Source organism: Haliotis rubra, unplaced genomic scaffold (assembly GCF_003918875.1).
Source record: "Haliotis rubra isolate DU_JTF1 unplaced genomic scaffold, ASM391887v1 Scf844, whole genome shotgun sequence".
Taxonomy (NCBI): domain Eukaryota; kingdom Metazoa; phylum Mollusca; class Gastropoda; order Lepetellida; family Haliotidae; genus Haliotis; species Haliotis rubra.
In genome coordinates, this window is record NW_025767573.1 from 290,283 (window position 1) to 312,858 (window position 22,576).

At 40.5% G+C, this 22,576-nt stretch overlaps 2 protein-coding genes across 2 annotated transcripts; one reads left to right on the plus strand and one right to left on the minus strand.

The window, feature by feature from the left end:
• Positions 1 to 1,680: 1,680 nt before the first annotated feature.
• On the minus strand, positions 1,681 to 17,711 carry LOC124262539 (peroxisomal membrane protein PMP34-like). Its single transcript, XM_046697046.1, has 9 exons — positions 17,279 to 17,711; positions 12,835 to 12,895; positions 11,949 to 12,015; positions 10,733 to 10,887; positions 9,343 to 9,468; positions 6,709 to 6,857; positions 5,688 to 5,786; positions 4,526 to 4,587; positions 1,681 to 4,126 (listed from the first exon to the last, which is right to left on the minus strand). The coding sequence occupies exons 1-9, from the start codon at positions 17,447 to 17,449 to the stop codon at positions 3,976 to 3,978; spliced, it is 1,041 nt and encodes a 346-aa protein (XP_046553002.1). The 5' UTR covers positions 17,450 to 17,711; the 3' UTR covers positions 1,681 to 3,975.
• Positions 17,712 to 17,811: 100 nt separating this feature from the next.
• Positions 17,812 to 20,825, plus strand: LOC124262540 (uncharacterized protein C16orf52 homolog A-like). Its single transcript, XM_046697047.1, has 3 exons — positions 17,812 to 18,205; positions 18,513 to 18,725; positions 19,186 to 20,825. The coding sequence occupies exons 1-3, from the start codon at positions 18,103 to 18,105 to the stop codon at positions 19,371 to 19,373; spliced, it is 504 nt and encodes a 167-aa protein (XP_046553003.1). The 5' UTR covers positions 17,812 to 18,102; the 3' UTR covers positions 19,374 to 20,825.
• The last annotated feature ends 1,751 nt before the right edge of the window (positions 20,826 to 22,576 follow it).

Below are 22,576 nucleotides of genomic sequence, written 5' to 3' on the forward strand. Positions count from 1 at the left end.
TGCGTCCTAACTCAGTGTGCAATTCATGTAGCCATCAGTCTGCATCATGGGTGAGTCCTAACTCAGTGTGCAATTCATGAAGTCATCAGCCTGCATCATGTGTGCGTCCTAACTCACTGTGCAATTCATGAAGCCATCAGTCTGCATCATGTGTGCGTCCTAACTCAGTGTGCAATTCATGAAGCCATCAGTCTGCATCATGTGTGCGTCCTAACTCAGTGTGCAATTCATGTAGCCATCAGTCTGCATCATGTGTGCGTCCTAACTCAGTGTGCAATTCATGAAGTCATCAGCCTGCATCATGTGTGCGTCCTAACTCACTGTGCAATTCATGAAGCCATCAGTCTGCATCATGTGTGCGTCCTAACTCACTGTGCAATTCATGTAGCCATCAGTCTGCATCATGGGTGAGTCCTAACTCAGTGTGCAATTCATGAAGTCATCAGCCTGCATCATGTGTGCGTCTTAACTCACTGTGCAATTCATGAGGCCATCAGTCTGCATCATGTGTGCGTCCTAACTCACTGTGCAATTCATGAAACCATCAGTCTGCATCATGGGTGCGTCCTAACTCACTGTGCAATTCATGAAGCCATCAGTCTGCATCATGTGTGCGTCCTAACTCAGTGTGCAATTCATGTAGTCATCATGGTGGTGAATATGTCATGGGTAGCTGTCTTTATTGAATGAAGACACAATTATACAATAAATAATCTGCAATGTCTATGATGAACACTGTTCCCGGAAGTGGTTTCAGCACCAAGACCATATAAACACTCTTCTAAGGGATACAGGAGCTGATGAAGTGTGGACGATGTTAAAGCTAACAGTCTGCTCTGGTGTGTAGTCTTGTATGAGAAACATTAGAGGTACAATATTCCTCTATGAGACTCTCGGACATCAATGAACTTTGTGCAAGTAGTTGAACTGGTGTCTGTTCTGGTTAATGCTGAGCAGTGGCAAGTTACTATCTAACAAAATGCGGATTGTTCAGTTATACATCTGAAAACAGACATTATCGTTCACACTGCATCTTACAGAGGTCAGGCTTCAAATTGTATTTTTGACAGCTTATTTCCAGGCATCAGTGAGAGGTTGTCCTGTATCTGACACCCAGTGTCTAACAGAGGAAATACATGACCTATATAAAGCAGTAACATTGACAATGATGAATACTTCTCAGCACAAAACATTATGATTCACACACACTCAAAACTGAAGTTTGTGCAATGCCGAGGAACAACTCCAAAAAGTTTTGTTATTTTCTGACTTAGCACAACCGTAATAAATACTTCAGTCTTGTACATGCACCAAACAATGAAGACAGATTCACACAATGATACCGGGGGCATATGTATACAACAGTCGCAATCACTGATGGTCACTAATGCAGCATATATGTATATGTTCACATCAATCACTGGTGTTCAAGGTACACATGGAAGACAGCATATCCAGGGATGAGATTGATTATGAGTGAAAAAAAGAGGAATATAGCCAGGGATCTTGGGAACCGCATGTCCCCATGCCAGATCCAAGTTGGACGATTCACATGGAAGACCCCAGCACGATCAAATCTGAAGAATTCTGCGAATCTGGGGAAAATTCTCATCCCTGAATATCAATTCTGTTGTAGCAACTAATTTCCTTGGTACATTAGAACTATTATATATTCTTCACAACTTTATTCTGTACCGAAAATAATCTCATGTTTTCACCTTGGAATTTATCTGTGTCCAAATATGGAAATATTGATGTATCATGTTAATGTTTGTAAAAAAAAGCATTTCATTTCACATTTCATGGCAATACTGCCAGCAAAACATTCAAGGGATTTGGAGAGTTTTGAGTTTCCAAACCTCTTACAGCCTACATGCACCACACAAGGCTTGCTTATCCTCCTCAGACCAATAACATGTTGTGTACATACAATGGCAAGAAACAGTAGCGCAGACAGTGTAAACAATGGGACAATAATAACACAAGGCTGTTTACATGTAGTAATGATATGTTCAACACTTCAAATTTGAGCAATTTCTCTTGGAAAAAAATCACAATCAATGACTTTTCCCCATACACTACAACCCATAGGGTAGCTATCTATCCTTGTATCACAAACCACGTGCTCTGACTGTATGTCTATATATGGGCATGGATACCTCACATGCATCACACATGTAGTACACTGGTGCGTGAGTGGATTACAGCATTAGACTGACTGACTGAGTTTGGTTTTACGCCGCTTTTAGCAATATTCCAGCAACAACACGGCGGGGGACACCAGAAATGGGCTTCACACATTGTACCAATGTGGGGATTCGAACCCGGGCCTTCGGCGTGACGAGCCAACGTTTAAACCATTAGGCTACCCCACCGCCTCTTAACAGCGTTAGATCCTGATACTGTAGTACATGAAAGCAGGTATGGATCAGTATGGGAAATTGTTACTGAGTACTGTCCTACATAAATGTATGTTTAGTGAGAGAATGTGAAATAACTACCCTGTACTGTAAAGAGAATGATCAAGAATAATTACAGTGCATCTCATGATACAGATGTCACTGTAGACGACACCTGTACCACAGAATGATTAACAGTCCCAGAGGCTTATGCATGCATGTTTGGTTCAGTAACGATCAGTTACACGTGAAGTGCATACATATATGCATGATCAGAGCATGTCAATACCATAATAGCAAGTGAGTGAGTGAGTTGGGTTTTGCCCCGCTTTTAGCAATATTCCTGCAACATCACGGCAGGGGACACCAGAAATGGTCTTCACACTATGTACCATGTAGGGAATCAAACCAGGGTCTTCAGCATGATGTGCCAACGCTTTAACCACTAGACTACCCCACCGACCCCATACCATGATACTATTGTAAGGCACAGCCTTCCTCTCCCTCCACAGACACAGTTCATATATCACAGGTAGATATGATAATCACATATGTAACTAGTTCTCAGGGAACAGTGAATCATCTCCCTACTGACTGGTGATCTTAGCACTACAACACCTGTCCATGCCACATTATGGGAGCAGTCATAATGCTAAATTGTCTTAGGCCGTGGGTTCTGTTCCAGGGCCAAGTACATTAAACTGACCTCTAGAAATGAAGGATCTTTGGTGCAGCCTAGAGAGTCAGTGCTCCACAAAAAAACTGCTGAAACTGACCACTCCAGAATAAGGTGTTCCCCACTGGGATCACTCACATCAATACCAATAATTAGGTTTGAAAAGAAAAATGTTTAAAACTTTGTGAGATAAAATATACAGTAAAATGTTTACCGAGAAGCTGGTAGATTTGTGCAACTGTACTGTGGGAAGTGTACGAGTGAACGAGTAAGGTTATATTCTCATCAGGAAGACAATGTTGCAAGGAGACTCACTAGCAAACCACTACGAAATGCCAAACACTAACAACTAAAGAATAACTTTTGGTATGTAATTGTATCATTATCTCAAAGCCTCAGTTCCTTCAACAGTAAGATTGAGAAACAGATCAGACCAAATTATTTTCTTGTTTTTCAGAAATGCCTTCATAAATTTTGCACACACACACACAAAATGATGTGTTCGACTGAAAATTGATGCTTGTAAACATCTGTTTGTTCATATTTTTGTTAAAACCTTGGAAAATGTTTTTGAGGAAATTTGCCATAAAACGACGAATAAAATTTGTCAGGCTTTCACTGCCAATATATCAGTAACCAGGCACCTGGCCCCAAGATGTAAGGAACAACTCAAGAGTCATTCCTTTGGAGGTAGAAGTGGAAATAGGCAAACGTGAACCTTCTTCTTAAAACACTTGACCAAGTTCATAAATATTATCTAAATGCTTACTAAATGTCAACTTGTCTAAAATATACAGATTAGTAAAATGGAAGAAACGTATAATTAAAACTATATAACGAGAGGAGTAAAATGCCAGACATAACAACGAAACAACTGTTGTTGACTAAGAACCAGTGTCATCATCTCTTTGGCATTGTTGGAGCCACGCCCATCAAGCGGAATATAAACGCTGCTATTTTCTCATAAGTGAGAAACATGAGAGCTGCAGTGAGCACGGTCTGTATCAGCTTCGTCTCCATCCCCTTGTACAACGCTTGTATGCCCTGTGTCCTGGAACACAACAAGAAGGTCACTGCTACAAGATCAGCTTCCTTAAATGAGTGAATCAGTCGAGTTTATACTACCAAGAGTATTTCAGTAACAGCATGACATGCCAGCCTGACCTGAAAGTACCTACTGCCACTAAACACAATCAGGGGGATTCCAACCAGTCAGCATACATTAATGGCAAACCCAAATATTGCAACTCTGAACCAACAGTGATGGCACCCTAGATGACTGGGTCACAGAGTGAGGATGTCTGACAAACATACTGTCAGATAATTTGTTAGATTACACCCATCCCACAAACCACAGTTAATGTCTGCCAAGTAAACACAACACAAGCAGACTCCTGTCTTATTATCATTGTTTTGTATGCATTATGTTTATGAACATATCTCAACATACCTGACGAGATGATGAAGATTCTGTAGAATAGACTGTGTGGATTCCAGTTTGGAAAATCCGGCCTGGAAGTGGAAACAGCTTCAGTGATGATGGTTAATTTACACTTTTGTGCCACAAAGCACTGACACATAAAACTTTACTGTTGATATCTGTTACCATGGTAATTATACATTACGGTAATTCATACACAAAATCTGGAACTGAATTTGGATATCCAAAAGCTGACACAACATGGAAAAACCTGGTTGGTGAACCAAGTGTGTTGGAGTTCCACCTCTCAGAGTCTGATACAACTCCACAGAGACTCCAGAGAATGACAACTTGAGACTGAGAGCTTCCCAACACTAAAGCCAGATCGTATCTTAAATAAGTGAATGACATTTTACACCCTGACTAAAAGTTTACCTGAGAAAGATCTCAACCTAAGACCAAGATCTTACCTTGAGGCTGAGATCTTATCCTAAGATCGATATCTTACCCTAGACTGATATCTTATACCTGAGACTGAAATCTTACCCTTAGATGGATATCTTACCCTGAGACTGAGATCATACCCTGAGATGGATATCTTACCCTGAGACTCAGATCTTACCCTGAGATGGATATCTTACCCTGAGACTGAGATCTTACTCTGAGATGGATATCTTACCCTGAGACTAAGATCTTACTCTGAGATGGATATCTTACCCTGAGACTGAGATCTTACCCTGAGACTGAGATCTTACCCTGGGATGGATATCTTACCCTGAGACTGAGATCTTACTCTGAGATGGATATCTTACCCTGAGATGGATATGTTACCCTGAGACTGAGATCTTACCCTGGGATGGATATCTTACCCTGAGACTGAGATCTTACTCTGAGATGGATATCTTACCCTGAGATGGATATCTTACCCTGAGATGGATATCTTACCCTGAGACTGAGATCTTACTCTGAGATGGATATCTTACCCTGAGACTGAGATCTTACTCTGAGATGGATATCTAACCCTGAGACTGAGATCTTACCCTGAGACTGAGATCTTACCCTGGGATGGATATCTTACCCTGAGACTGAGATCTTACCCTGAGATGGATATCTTACCCTGAGATGGATATCTTACCCTGAGACTGAGATCTTACCCTGAGACTGAGATCTTACCCTGAGACTGATATCTTACCCTGAGGCGTGACTGGATGACTTGCAGAGGGTAAGTTAAGACTGTGGCTGCTGCCTTTGCTATTGCACCAATCACAAAGTAGAGGAAACCACTCAACTCCTGTAACCATAGCAACACAATGTAAATACATAATAAGCTATACATTGTCAAATTATTGACAATGGGACTAAAGCATAAATGTTCTAACAAGCTTTAATAAGTAAATGAGTGAATGAGTGAGTTGGGTTTTATGCCGCTTTTAGCAATATTCCAGCAATATCACGGCGAGGGACACTAGAAATGGGCTACACATGTTGTGCCCATACATGTGGGGAATCGAACCCGGTCTTCGCGGATGAGCTTTAACCACTAGGTACCCCAATGCGCCTAATAAGTAAATGAGTAAGTGAATGTGATGCATAAAGATGTATAAGTATCCTATTCTTCATCAGATCAACCACTAGTTTCACTTTCTGGATTGCATATTGTGGTACCCTGATGTTCCTCACATCAACCACTGGTTTCACCTGGTTGATTGCATGTCATGGTAACTTGTGGTCATTGTATCAACCACTGGTTTAACTACCCTGACTGTTATCAGGTCAGCTGACAAATCTGGAACACTGGTGACATGACAACCTTCATACACTGATATACCTCTCACATGTACAATATACACCTTTCAACTCTACAATCTACCTCATTTCCTCCCAGTGGCATACTCAAAAAGCTATCAAGGAGTGAATGAGTGAGTTTAGTTTTACGCCCTCAGCAATATTCCAGCTATGTGGCAGCGGTCTGTAAATAATCGAGTCTGGACCAGACAATCCAGTGATCAACAGCATAAGCATAGATCTGCGCAATTGGGAACCGATGTCATGTGTCAACCAAGCCAACGAGCCTGACCACCCGATCCCGTTAGTCGCCTCTTACGACAATCATGGGTTACTGAAGGTTCATTCTAACCTGGACCTTCACGGGTAGCTATCAAGGAAATAATATAACACATGTTTTGGCCATACACGTTTCACCGCTAACTTACTGGAGTTCTGAAAAGCTTCTGGAAGTATCGTTTGATGAACTCATACACCATGAACTGTATAGCTGGGTTGGAAGCCAGGAGCAGGGAGGGCATGGTGCCATTCCACAGACCCAACACACCCTCAGCCTTCACGATCTTTGTCAGGCAGTCTACAAATATAACAGTGAGTCTGGTCAGTATTTCAGAGATATCATGGTGTCATATGAATGTCAGTAGATGTTCGAAAGTAAGGCAGGTAGAATATTTCCAGGTGATTAAGTTTCATACAACCCTAGACTGCTGACTGGTGTGGGATAATGGTCAGGAAGTATCTGGAATTAAAACCAGGAACAATGCCTGGCACTGGTTCCTAAATAATACAACCTTACACAGCAGCTTCTACATATGAGTAAATGGACCTCACAAACACAAAAATGGAAGCACAATATCAGGGACTAGGACTGTTCTGATATGAAGAGCTAACACACAGTACAAACTGTTTTGATGAATACATCCAATCAAAAGCAACCGTCATACTTGGTTTTCCATGAAACACAAATGGTCTTCATGTTCTTGGCTCTTGGAGTGATCTAGGTTAAACTGTTCCTTCCACTTGCATACGGGAATACTCTAAATATGTGCAATAATTGCCTACTCATTCTTTCTCATTTGGGGGGTGAAGTCTAGAAGGCATTTTAGTCAAAGTGAAAGTATATATTTATCAACAACATAAGGTCTTCTTTAATAATATTCACTTGTCATGTGCTGCAACAGGACTGACTGACTGAGTTTTAGTTTTACGCCGCTTTTAGCAATATTCCAGCAATATCACGGCGGGGGACACCAGAAATGGGCTTAAGCTGCAACAGGAAACAGATGATGCATTTTTAGGAATTGAGATAACCAGTTGCTTACACAGGAGAGATTGTGAAGCGAAATATGATTTTAACTTAAAACATTTCGAATACTTATACACATCAAGATTATCATTGTATGTTTGTTTCACATCACAAAGAACAGAATTAGTACCACTTGATCCAATGTTATATTTGGCTCATAGACTGACTGGGTGGGTATCTGTTGGAGACAGCGTTGAGACTTACCTCAGATACCCTGAACTTTCAACAGGGTGTGTTGGAGACAATACTGACATATATCCCGGATACCCTGGACTTGCAACAGTCTGTTAGACATAGTACTGACACTTACCCCAGATACCCTGGACTTTCAACAGGGTCTGTTAGACATAGTACTGACACTTACCCCAGATACCCTGGACTTTCAACAGGGTCTGTTAGACATAGTACTGACACTTACCCAGATACACTGGACTTTCAACAGGGTCTGTTAGACATAGTACTGACACTTACCCCAGATACCCTGGACTTTCAAGAGGATCTGTTAGACATAGTACTGACACTTACCCAGATACCCTGGACTTTCAACAGAGTCTGTTAGACACAGTACTGACACTTACCCAGATACCCTGGACTTTCAACAGAGTCTGTTAGATATAGTACTGACACTTACCCCAGATACCCTGGACTTTCAAGAGGATCTGTTAGACATAGTACTGACACTTACCCAGATACCCTGGACTTTCAACAGAGTCTGTTAGACACAGTACTGACACTTACCCCAGATACCCTGGACTTTCAAGAGGATCTGTTAGACATAGTACTGACACTTACCCAGATACCCTGGACTTTCAACAGAGTCTGTTAGACATAGTACTGACACTTACCCCAGATACCCTGGACTTTCAACAGGGTCTGTTAGACATAGTACTGACACTTACCCAGATACCCTGGACTTTCAACAGGGTCTGTTAGACATAGTACTGACACTTACCCCAGATACCCTGGACTTTCAACAGGGTCTGTTAGACATAGTACTGACACTTACCCCAGATACCCTGGACTTTCAACAGAGTCTGTTAGACATAGTACTGACACTTACCCCAGATACCCTGGACTTTCAACAGGGTCTGTTAGACATAGTACTGACACTTACCCAGATACCCTGGACTTTCAACAGGGTCTGTTAGACATAGTACTGACACTTACCCCAGATACCCTGGACTTTCAAGAGGATCTGTTAGACATAGTACTGACACTTACCCCAGATACCCTGAACTTTCAACAGGGTGTGTTGGAGACAATACTGACATATATCCCGGATACCCTGGACTTGCAACAGTCTGTTAGACATAGTACTGACACTTACCCCAGATACCCTGGACTTTCAACAGGGTCTGTTAGACATAGTACTGACACTTACCCAGATACACTGGACTTTCAACAGGGTCTGTTAGACATAGTACTGACACTTACCCCAGATACCCTGGACTTTCAAGAGGATCTGTTAGACATAGTACTGACACTTACCCAGATACCCTGGACTTTCAACAGAGTCTGTTAGACACAGTACTGACACTTACCCAGATACCCTGGACTTTCAACAGAGTCTGTTAGATATAGTACTGACACTTACCCCAGATACCCTGGACTTTCAACAGGGTCTGTTAGACATAGTACTGACACTTACCCCAGATACCCTGGACTTTCAACAGGGTCTGTTAGACATAGTACTGACACTTACCCCAGATACCCTGGACTTTCAACAGGGTCTGTTAGACATAGTACTGACACTTACCCCAGATACCCTTGTAATGCTGTGTCGTGTGCTCCTCATACTTCTTGGTGTGGAGTTTAGCCCCCTGCAGCTTTATACGTGTGTTGACAACCCAGAGAGGAGTCGTCATTAAGACATTGACAATTCCTGAAACATACAATGATACTTAGCAAATTGACATATACATATACTAACTGTAATCATATTATCAATCTAATAATCTCGTGTCAGTGACCTTCAACTCCATGATGCAGATATATCTTTCACCTTCACTGGGCTTCAATCTCACATATTTGCGTTAGAGCACAAAATTGCATTAAAGGGAAGTAACTCTGTAATTTACCAAATCAGAATTTATATTCAGACAAAACAACATAGCAATGTCTGAATAAGAGAGTGAATGTAGACTGGTCAAGACTGAGGATTACTTTTTGTTGGATAAGCAAGGGTATGGGGTGTTTTCATGCTGCTTGAAAATGTACTGTATTTATATCTGCACAGTCAGTGTTAAAGTGCCACAGCATGATTTCTAGTAACAACTTGTAGCACTTGACTTGTAGTAACAATATATATTGTAACAACTGTAGATCTGCATCAATCAGCGATCCAAATTCATGATGACCAATCTGAGTAAGATAGGGGGTAAGATAGGCTGTATTTCAGCCATAATATTGTTACCAGAGCACCTACTATCTATACTATCGCATAACCTCCAGTCAACAAAGGCTTGTACAGAAAAAAGTCATATATCAATAAGACTGATGCAAATATGTTGCGGAAAACTGAGCCTGCTTAACTACCAAACATTGTCACAACAGAACGAGACGCAACTGACAGGGTATTCCAGTTACTGTTATGTTTTTACCACTAAGGACCATATGTTATATTTTGGACTCAACACAAAAAGTACTAGAATCTGTACTTTACTAACAAAGTGTAATTCCAAATATAACATATGTTACATTTGACCACTTTCTAAATGGCATTGTGTAATCACACTATGGACCAGTTTTGAGAAATATAAAAAAGGCCAGAAATCTTATATATTTTAACAATTAAATATAATAAAACAGGGAAAGATGTTTTAACCCCTCTTTGAGCTAAGATAATCATAAGCTAATGTTCATGTATAGCACTTATGACCATCTTAACACAAGGAGTGATTCGATAATCTACATCCAGGAGTTGACATGACATCACTTAGACACCCTTCTTTACATAGAAACCTAAGCAGTATGTCTCAAATACTGATGCTCACCTCATCTGACATGATGTACAGTAGTCCAGCCTAGGGGTTAAAGCGTTTATTCATAGATTTTGATCCCCCAATATATGAAGCCCATTTCTGGTGTCCCTGGACTTGATAATTTTGCAACATCGCCACAAACGGCATAAATCCATCCTCACTCACCCGAGACAAATCCGAGGAACAGATCCTTGCTTGGTGCAGCTTTCTCTCCTGGTCCAATGAAAACACTCTTTAGGCCATTATATGTGTAGAAATACACAAAGTTGGACAGGCATAGGGACGACACGACTGAGAACCATCCCCGGTATATGCCATGGCTGAAATATAGCACAAGCAGCAGAGCTGAGCATTGCCTGAAATTTTGCAACATGATACATATCACGAGACACCAAACCAAACAGTAAGAAATAATGAAATCACTGAAATAAGTGATCGGCATCAACCATGATTAACCATTTTCTTTTAGTACATTTCAAACTCACAATTTATCCGACCAAAATGCACATCCAATATTACCATGTTTCGTGATGCTGACAAAGCTTCTTATGCTGATAGGGGAGATAACTCCATCAGATCCAGTTCTATTGTGCATGTCAAGATTTCACAAACTGACAATTCAAGTATTGTCTGCACCCAAGTATCAACAACACTGCAGGTATCTGTGAATCATTACAGCGTTCCCAAGGGAAGGAACTCTGCACAACAATTTGGGGTACCTTAAATGACTAGTGTACACATTCTGCCATGATGTTCGTGTTGATGGATTACATACATAGGTAACCCAGTATGTCCTGATATGTATGTCAAATAGCTTACAGTCAAATCCCGATGAGTCGAATCGCTGGGAACCAAGTAATAAATTCGACTTATCGATGTATTCGAGACATAGGTATGTCTATGAGGGTAGAAAAAATGATGATCCAGTCCTAATTCCTCCGCCTAAGCATTTGTTTATCTAATGATTTCCATATCACTAATAGGGGCACCTTATCAGTTCCAGTCTGATTAGCACAGACAGTGATTTCCGTAAAATCACTAATCTGCCTTTTGAACTCACCCGTCAATGGCGGAAAGGTGTGAGCCGTGCTGGTTTGTTAATTGGATCAGTTTGCTACACCAATTAACTTCTCATTGACTGACTTCGGCTTATGTATACAAGGTTGCTGTTGTTTGAATCTCATGGGACCAAATTTCCTTCTCGAGTCATCGTGTGTATTTATGAGACAAATTCGTGTAACCGGTATTCAAATGATGACAACTATAACGGGGAATGGTCGGGACCGACAGGTACTTCGAGTTATGCATAATATTTGAGACACCGGCATTCGACTCACCGGGATTTGACTGTACATGCAGGACAGTGTTATTAAGAACTCACATTCCCTCTTCTTTAATGATATCACCTATCACTTGAGGCGTGTGCTTGGACTCTCGCTGATCATCAACTACAAATACAAAAGTTAATACATATTCATTTTCACAAATCTAAACCAATTTCATACAATGGGTAAAAGCTGCAAAAACTGAGTATCTGATCATAAATTCTGTTGCCTCCTTAGGCAGTGACTTCACTCAGAGACCACAGGGGTGGAAATAACTTTAAAATTGCTAGTGTACTCCGGTACAGTGGCATGTGTAAAATCACTTGCCCTGATAATTTTTCCACTATACCGGCCGTTTTCTTGTTGCTTTTTTAAATAAACAACATAATTAATATTGGAAAGTCAACTGGACACCGGTACAGTGTGATATACAAATTTGCTTGCCCAACAGAAAAAAATGCTGGACTCGGGGGTCGGGCAATGGGTTATTTCTATCCCTGGACCATATAATACATGGTCTCTGTATGGTCTCTGCTTCACTCAAAAAATGTCTGTCAAGACCATACAGTTTTATAGATAACTCATATTTTTTGTAATGACTTTTCAGGGCTATTATCTGCTCTTCATCAGGGGAATACTGAGACAGCACATTGAGATATCATATCCATGTTTACACAGGACTGTCATTCACCTTGCCTCACAGAGGAATCAGGATTCCATGAGATGTTGTAGAACCACCAAGATTTAACACACAGCTTCTAAAGCACCACTGATCTACAAACCAAGGTGCCTTGTGCAAAAACCTCAGTTTGTGGTAAGTTATGGGAGTTATGATCACTTTAATCAATATTATTGTACCAATGTGCTACTGTAATTGAAATCGTTTATCAAGCTCAAGTCACAATACAAATACAAACAAGTAATATATTACAAATAACCTACTTTGAAGTCGGGTCCGAGCTGTGTCCAAGGGGAAGAAGACAGTAATGGCGACCACACTTCCCTGATGATAAAAGATGATCATGATGATGTTATGGTTATGAACTGTGTTCGAAATATGCACGGACAGTGCAGTGTTCAGCACAAATCAGCATGCGGGAAGATGTGAGAGCTCTCCAAACAAACAAGAAGATAATCTCCAGATACAAAAGGAAGACTTTGGAAAAGAATGTTTCAGATGACACGGGGGTGATGAATTAATTTATGACAGTTGTTTGACAGTAAAATCAATTTTTGTTCAGAAATTTCATTTGTATTCTTTTGTTCAACTTTGACAAAAATATTGAAGGCCAGAAGTGCTCAGTGTTTTGTTACAAACGCTGGTTATGTTGATTTCATACCTTAATTGTGTACAAAGTGATTTCAGGGTTAATCTCTGCGTGTTAAAGGGGAAGTGTACACGAAAAAATCACGTTTTTTCTTATGTGAACCAAAATGGAATTTTTGAATTACTTAATATCAATGTTTGAAAATATACACTCATTTTCCTTACAATGAATGTATAACCCGCACTTTAAGTGCTGAAATGTTATGCCATTATGAGGCCTCTGTTTGCCGAGCTAAACAGGCCAGAGTTACTGCCCTTTGATTATGATGTCATTGGTGCCAGCTGATTTAGACTGGTCTGCTGTCTGGTCACAAAGCCAAAAGATGTAAATACTGACTTTAATCACGCGAAAACACGGATGTAAAATACGAAAGAAGCATTAGAAGTGACAGTGTAAGCAGCAAGATAGAAATGATCGTGTGTATTTTCATTCATAACCTCACCTCAATGGAAATATCAAATATGTATAACAATGTTGACGTACGTATGACATCACTATCAGGAAGCGACATTCTCAGGATGTTTGGAAGGAAACTTTTGTTGTTTCAAGCAACGTATCTGCATCAATGTGACATGTAAGAAGTCCGACATGTTCTGGTAATCTGATGGTTGTTATTTTTTTTGTTTTCAGTGTAATCAAGGGCAATAGTCAGACATGGATAGCAGTGCCGTCATGGTTGTGTATCAGTTATCGTCAGTCATGGCGTCACACTTACGGAAACTATATTTTGTGTTGAATCGTGGAAATAATTGGAATACACCTATTTTTTTTTAGCTATCCTTTGCTACGATGCTCTTTCCATGCATGTTCTAAAACTTATGAGCAAGTGTATGCAACGAGTACACGAACGGATCACTCATAGTATAAGAAAAACGATACACAGTTTAAAATCTGAGATGTGCTTTGTTTACATTTCAAACAAGTGGTACTTTCACAGCGTGACACTTGATATATACTGAACAGCAAAAGAAACGCAAGTTTCGAAAAAATGAAATCTCATTAAGGTAAGCGTTCATGTTTATGGAACGCTAATGGTAAAGTGACGTAATGATCCAAGATGAGATGATGTCATGCAATTTGACGTCCATATGAACCATTCGCACAAACACACCAACAGTGCAGCAAAACCATAATTTTAGCACGGCCATTGGAAAGTTGCACGGAGGTAGCTCTGCAACCGCTGTAGCTAGACAATTGGGCTGTCATCTTACCACCATTACACGACTTGCTCAACGTCATCAGCAAAGCGGGTTGCTGCTGATCATCCCCTGTACCGGACGGCAACGAGTGACAACTCATGCGCAAGATCGGTTCATCCGGGTCACTCATCTAAGGAACCGAACTCAAGCACCAACAGTAACAGCCGCCTTAGTTCATGGGTCAAGGGGAGCAGTGTCCAGTGATACGATTAGGCGTCGTCTTCGGGCTGCTGGAATCCACTGCCGAAGGCCATATGTGGGGCCAATTTTGACACGCCAACAACGCCAGCGACGTTTGCATCCCTCCCACAGCAGGGGCGTTGATGGATTATCTGGCTCAAAACAACATTAACGTTTTTCCATGGCCGTCTCTTTCCCCGTATATGGCTCCCATTGAACATTCTGGGATGAAATTGGATGGAGGACTTGTGCAGGTAGACAGCCACTCACACTTGCACAGTTGGAACAGAGATTGGTGTTTGAGCGGAACCAATTGCCTCAGGCCTTCTTTCAGACTCTAATGAACTCAATGAGGCCACGTTGCACGGCCTGAGTGTAAGCTCAAGGTGGCCATACACGCGACTAAAGAGACTGTCACTTTTCGCATTCAGGGGTATCTCCATTTGACGGACTGTGATCAATTTGAACTTATTGCAATTCAATGTCAACAGCAACTTTCAGCTGTTAAATTGACAGTGTTATCTATAGAATAAATGATTAGACATGATTTTTGTTGTCTTCTATTCACAAACTTGACAAAAAGCCAGACTTGCGTTTCTTTTGCTGTTCAGTATATTTTGCAGGATTTCACTGAGGCACTTGGTGACAAAGACCATTTGTTATTTTATTTCGAACTGTATGAGGAATTCATGGATTCATGTACAGAAGATGGTTTTGAATTATAGTTGTGATGTAATGGGCAAATCATAACCGACATGCGTGTGACGTAATTTTATAAACACTGTATGAAAGTTCACTTCGACGTTTGTGTTTGCGTATTTTCCAAAATATTCAAAGCGATTCTCGGTTCATAGACGCTGTTTCAGAATTGGTGATTCCATCAAAGAGATACCGGTGATCACAATTATACGGGATTTTAAAAAAAAATCAACAACAACTAATTCTCCCAGTAAAATTCGACATTTAAATCAAGACATACTATAAATTACACAAAACGCAATGAATTGTAATTTAGTAATGTGTCAAAACTGGGGAGATGTACGATGCATGTAACTTTCAGTAGATATGCCCAACAATGTGCGGATGACATCATCGAAAAACGAAACAAAACTCAAAACTGCGAATTGTATCTTTTGATGTATTTGCATATGGTTTCGACATCAAAGTGAAGGTTGAAGAAGAGGGACATATATTGTACGATTTATGAAGGAATGTAAAAAACGTAGAATGCCTTCACATTTACCGATGGAAAGACCATTGACTCAGATTGAATGTTGTACAATTTGGTTACGTGGTAACTCTTATTGTATCAGTGTGGAACTGACAACATAGCCAGCTGACGGCCAGGCCACAGCTGGATTAAAACAGTAGCCTGCGCATCGAGAGACTAGAACCACACCTATACCTGCACCTCGCGAAATGGGTCTAAGAAGGTCCAACAACGTCATTCGTTTATCATTTGGGCACCAATGACGTCATTTCCAAGGGACATAAGCCATGGTGTGTTCATTGTGGACATAGAACACTCGGTTAATGTGGAAACTCTGAATCGATATAACACAAAAAACTGAATTACTTCTGATATCTGTATTGTTCTGGTTATAAAACTACTTGACAAAGATTTCTTGTGATGAAAAAGTGGAAGACAAAAAGGTTTATTTTCGTGTAAACTTGCCCTTTAAAATGGAAATCAATTGTAGGGGGGGTGAAATTTTTGTTTCCTGTATTTGAATCATGCATAGCATTTGTCAGCTTAATCATTGTTGATTGGACAAACATTGTTTATCATCAATCATTATTGATCATTAAAAGGCAGATGTTGGGTTTTTCAAACAGGTTATTGTGTGACAAAAAGCTCAGTTATAGGTATAGACAATAAGAATGTAGCTTACATTTTAGGATAAAATATAGTGTGGTCGGTATATTGAAGCACTATATTTACAGTTATATTTTATTTCGAGTACTTTTGTTGGCACCGTGTATTCATCGCTTTTGGCCATGGGAGCCATGTCAATTTACACTTATCAAAGGGGTACACAAAGTCTGGTAAGACTCAGCCCAAACCCCCCGTAAATTATAACAATGAGGATATATATAATCAGGTAATATAATTTGACTAGAAGAGGGGATATGGGCGGAAGTCTTTCCCAAAGTTTGTTGTCTCGACCACCAGTTGTCTGACTACAATTTTGTTAACCTGCATTTGCTGAATGGGTTAGGCGGCTGACTTTGTGTGATGGCTCTTAGGTGCTTGACTCTGAGGGTGTGAAGTGTAATTCCAAATATAACATACGTTACATTTGAACACTTTCTAAGCTGACTATGACATTGACCATTTTGATAGATGCAGAACAAAAGTTAATTTTATAAAGGTTTTCAATTACAATGGTAATTTGTTACTGACAGCGCTTGTTGAGGCAGACATCTTTTGATCCACTAATAAAAGTGTAGTTCATATAATATCAAAGAACATGAATAAAAAATATGCTTCAAAACTGTTTCGCACAAATACTCAACAAACACAGTATCATATGACATGAAGATACCTGATTGTCCGGTGAAGAGATATATACATAACACTTCATGGTGTGAGCTCGTGTATTCTGTTTTATAAAAAATGTACTGAAGTAGCGTTCATGAGACATAACTGACAAAAATGATAAAACAGTGGCAACTTACCACGGCACCTGAAACAGCATGTACAAGGTTTGAATACGAGAACAGCTTTGACAAAGCTCCTGCGTGGATCATTTTCGTCACTCCATTTTTCAGCTCAAGTTCAACTTTAGGAGCTACAGCAGACGAACATAACCTGATTGAAACAGGAACCGGATATCCCCCTATGTTCATGGTAGAGCAGGTCACACGTTTTTAATGTTGACAGGCCGGCGTCAACTGTACCGCTTATCAAACCCAGTCTGCTCCTGAACTCACTGGTACTTTTCGTGTATGCATAGACCACACACCCGTGTAGTCCTTTAATTTTAGGAAAATATTTCTTTGGGAACGAGTTGAGTATTACAGAGAACCCTTGATGATTAGTAAATATGTATTTATCGTTTTACTGTCTCCTATCGGTGCTCATAACTGACGAAAATATTGCAAACATCACCCAAAAGAAGTAAAGGGTTTTACTCAATATTCGATTGAAAATGGTCCCCTCATTTCTCAGAAACTTCCGGGACATGTGACATGTAAGGTGAAGGTCGTATATCCGGAACTGGATTTTGCTTCGGATCCTTGACTGACGATTTGTTTTGTTCATCCCTGAGACGCGACAACCAGTGTACGCCAGCTGATATTGGGTATATGTGAAATATATTACGCGCGGGGAAGGAAATATTTTAAATCGACAGAATCGTTCACTTGCTTAATAAAGTGTAGGCTGTAGCCTGTTTCAGGTGCGTGGAATCAGCTGGTTAAGTGGAACAGAGAAACAGATCACTACTACATCAGAGTAGTCCGAGGACTGTCAGTTTGACGTCAGTGCCGAGACCTCGATAATGGACAAACTGACAGCATTGTCTGGGATACTGTTCTTCACGGCCGATGTCTTTGCTATTGGAAGTCTCGCCAATCCTGACTGGATTGTAACCAGTGTTGCTGGTAAGTTAAACACTGACATGTTGTGGCTAAGATGGACTTCGCAGGTCATTGACACAGTGTTTGTCAGAGTCCATCATGCAAGCAGACAGTCTTTCTTCCATTACCCAGTGAGGGAATATTCCTCAACAAAATATTTGAGTGACTATAGCACTATATATCACGTAAAATACGTAATTTCAGATGCCCCACGGCATATGGACTCAGGAAATCATGCAATGATGTCAGCATTTTTCATTTTCTTCTTGTGTGTAAGTGCTACATTCATGACAATCTTTTTTCAAGAAAATATTTTCTTTGGCATTTTCAGGCAATATGAGACTTGGTCTCACTCGACAATGTCAAATGATTCATGGGCGGCCAGAAATCTGCACATCACCCCGACTATCAACCGAGTGGATGTTTTCATTTGTCTGTATCGTGGGAGGGATTCTGTGCCTGACTGCCACATGTGCTCTGCTATTTGCCTCCCACTGGCGGAGGGCCACAGTTCGCTACTCAAGATGGTTAGCATTCATTGGGAGTAAGTTTATTTTTGATGAAAGTATTATTTTTTTGTCTGAATAAGTACTCATTACAACATGAAGTATATATTTAGGACGAATTTATCCCCAATACACCATATACACAATGTGAATACCCTCTACACTATGTGATATTGAACAGATTAAATCCCCAGTACACTTTGTAGTATTGAAAAGATTAAATGCCCAGTACAACCTATACTTCTGAACAGATTCAATCTGCAGTACACCTTGTAATATCTTAGCAGATTAATGTAATTGGTAAAGTATACAAAGAAAGATGAACATAGAATATACTCCAGGACATCATGGTATAGTACAATATTTAGTATGTGTTACAAGAGGCAAAAATTCTATGAAGGTTGATTAGGTAGGTCTGAACTCCTCAGAGCTCAGTGCCTCTACCTTAGCTTAGCTGCAGTGCTGAATATAATGTTCAATTTCCACAATTACTTCCAGTGACTTTGTTTTGCCTGGCCGCCATTGTGTTCCCGGTGGGTTTCCATATCGACGAGATCGGCGGTCAACCCTACAAGCTGCCTAATCATACGCAAGTCGGATCATCATATGTTCTCTTCATCATGGCCATCTTCTTCACCATTATCTCCGAACTCTTCACAGGGAAGGTGTGCCTTCCAGTTCTGTGACCATCACTCAGAACAGTGCTGGGTTTTTTAACAGGGCTGTTTGGAGTTAGGTTATGATAAACAGTAAACAAAAGACAGTGATCTGAGACATAACGTTGTTATTATGGGGTAATGGAGGCAATGACATGGAATCTCAGTTTTACATGTCTTGCCACAATGATAATTACATGACTGTGACATGCAACATATATTACAGTTGAATCTCATGTCTCAGTTGTTTAAATGTATCGTTTATCTTATAATTGTCCATAGACTCAGTGTTATATAACAATGGCAGTCCCACTGTGTTAATACTCTTGTTCCCCTGATGACGAAAGTCTGACTGTAACAAATTACATTTTTCATAAAAACATGGCTGCTGAAGAGAAACATCAAAATACAGCAGACGAGGACACGTCACTAGAAGCAGACATGACTGGTCTCCTCTACCCTGTCAGGGTGCAACATGTTCATACTCCTTGTTCCCTGTCCTGGGATCTGCTGATGGCTTAGCACCAAACCAGTGATCATGAGGCAGGACCAAATTATTATGCTTTTCTGAAACACAGGGACCATGAATTGTTTTCAAAGGGATCACTGTCATCAAGCACTGTTCAGGATATAAAGTATAAATGCCAGTAACTGTTGATGATTTAGGATGTGTCAGAATGTCCTGCGAGTCAGAACAGGTCTAATGTAGAATCTGTCGCTGTTTTCAGAGATCTAATGTAGGATCTTTGACTGTGTTCATGTGTCTAATGTAGGATCTTTTACTGTGTTCATGGGTCTAATGTAGGATCTCTTACTGTGTTCATGGGTCTAATGTAGGATCTCTTACTGTGTTTATGTGTCTAATGTAGGATCTCTTACTGTGTTCATGGGTGTAATGTAGGATCTCTTACTGTGTTTAGGCATGTAATCCAGGATCTCTTCTGTATATGGGGATCTTCTGTTGGATTTTTCTTGCTGGTACATGGTTTGGTGGCCTATGGCTGGGTTACTTACGTTGTTTCAGAAAGTCATACATCTCAAGTCAGATGCACTCCCCAGAGGCACTTCTAAACAGTGTCATTTACCCTGAGGTGTTGTATTGGCATTTTAATACTAAGTAAATGAGACCAGTTCACTACATATGACCACACAGGTGCATGCTTTGTGTTAAATTATATTTTTGTTACATTTATTCAGCAAGGTGAGTTATCTGTGCTCATTGACATAATCTGATAACAACTTTTGAATATATTCAACTATTTTTATTGTTCCCCATCCTTGTATGTAGGAGGTTGACTGTCTCATCTTAATGTGTCTTCCAACCTGCTCAACCGCCTCCATGTTCTAGTGTAGAGAGCGTCTGGAAACAGAAGGACAGGGGCTCCACCCTATTTGTGTCAGACCAAAAGACATTAAAAGAAGGTACTTGTTGTCACCCTGTCTGATGTTCAGCATTAAGTAAATAAAACCAAGGACTGGTCAGCTTGTCAGTATGTTGTGTCTGAGTAGGGTACCCATGTTAGTCTGGGACATGATAGCTCAGTAAGCTAGCAATATATAATCGGTACTTAAATAGATCCTGACTAGTGCCATAGCCGCTGGCTCATACATGAAGACACACATGAAGACACACATGCATGCACATCGTTATATACCGGTATGTGCAGTAATCTTAGACTTGACATTATATTTCACCTAACCTGTCCTCACATATAACCAGCTTAAGGAGCAGCAATATTCTGGAAAAGGCCAGAACAAATAAATTAACCCTAACATTATAGTTTGTCATTGTATCCCAGTCATGTAGGTCAGTGCTCATGTTATCAGTCACCAGTTTGTCTAGTCCAGATTTGATTATTACAGACTGCACACTGCAGCTGCAGACTGCTCATACAATTGTATGAGAACATGATCAGATACTCTTGTGTGTGGTGGGATGCTTGAGAACGTTATCAGATAGTCTTACATGTGGTGGGATGCTTGAGAACGTGATCAAATAGTCTTACATGTGGTGGGATGCTTGAGAACGAGATCAGATAGTCTTGTGTGTGGTGGGATGCTTGAGAACGAGATCAGATAGTCTTACATGTGGTGGGATGCTTGAGAACGAGATCAGATAGTCTTACATGTGGTGGGATGCTTGAGAACGAGATCAGATAGTCTTACATGTGGTGGGATGCTTGAGAACGAGATCAGATAGTCTTGTGTTTCATTGAATGCTTGAGAACGTGATCAGATAGTCTTGTGTTTCATGGAATGCTTGAGAACGTGATCACATAGTCTTGTGTTTGGTGGGATGCTTGAGAACATGATCAGATAGTTGTGTGTTTGGTGGGATGCTTGAAAACATGATCAGATAGTTGTGTGTTTGGTGGGATGCTTGAGAACGTGATCAGATAGTTGTGTGTTTGGTGGGATGCTTGAGAACGTGATCAGATAGTTGTGTGTTTGGTGGGATGCTTGAGAACGTGATCAGATAGTTGTGTGTTTGGTGGGATGCTTGAGAACATGATCAGATAGTTGTGTGTTTGGTGGGATGCTTGAGAACGTGATCAGATAGTTGTGTGTTTGGTGGGATGCTTGAGAATGTGATTAGATAGTCGTGTTTGTGGTGGGATGCTTGAGAACGAACATGATCAGATAGTTGTGTGTTTGGTGGGATGCTTGAGAACGTGATTAGATAATCATGTGTTTGGTAGGAAGCTTGAGAACGTGATCAGATAGTTGTGTGTTTCGTGGGATGCTTGAGAATGTGATTAGATAGTTGTGTGTTTGGTGGGATGCTTGAGAACGTGATTAGATAGTCGTGTGTGTGGTGGGATGCTTGAGAACGTGATCAGATAGTTGTGTGTTTGATGGGATGCTTGAGAATGTGATCACATAGTCTTGTGTTTGGTGGGATGCTTGAGAACATGATCAGATAGTTGTGTGTTTGGTGGGATGCTTGAGAACGTGATTAGATAGTCGTGTGTGTGGTGAGATGCTTGAGAACATGATCAGATAGTCTTTCTCGTGGGATGCTTGAGAATGTGATCAGATAGTCTTGGGTCTCGTGGGAGGCTTGAGAATGTGATCAGATACTTTTGTATGTGGAGGGATGCGTGAATTATAAGTGGTGAAAGTATATGATCACCCATTAAGTGAAATAATTTCAGTGTGTCAGTTATAGATGGCTCAAAGGTCACAAATATACTGATTATGATAGTTTGCTGGAGCATTTTATAATTGCCTTT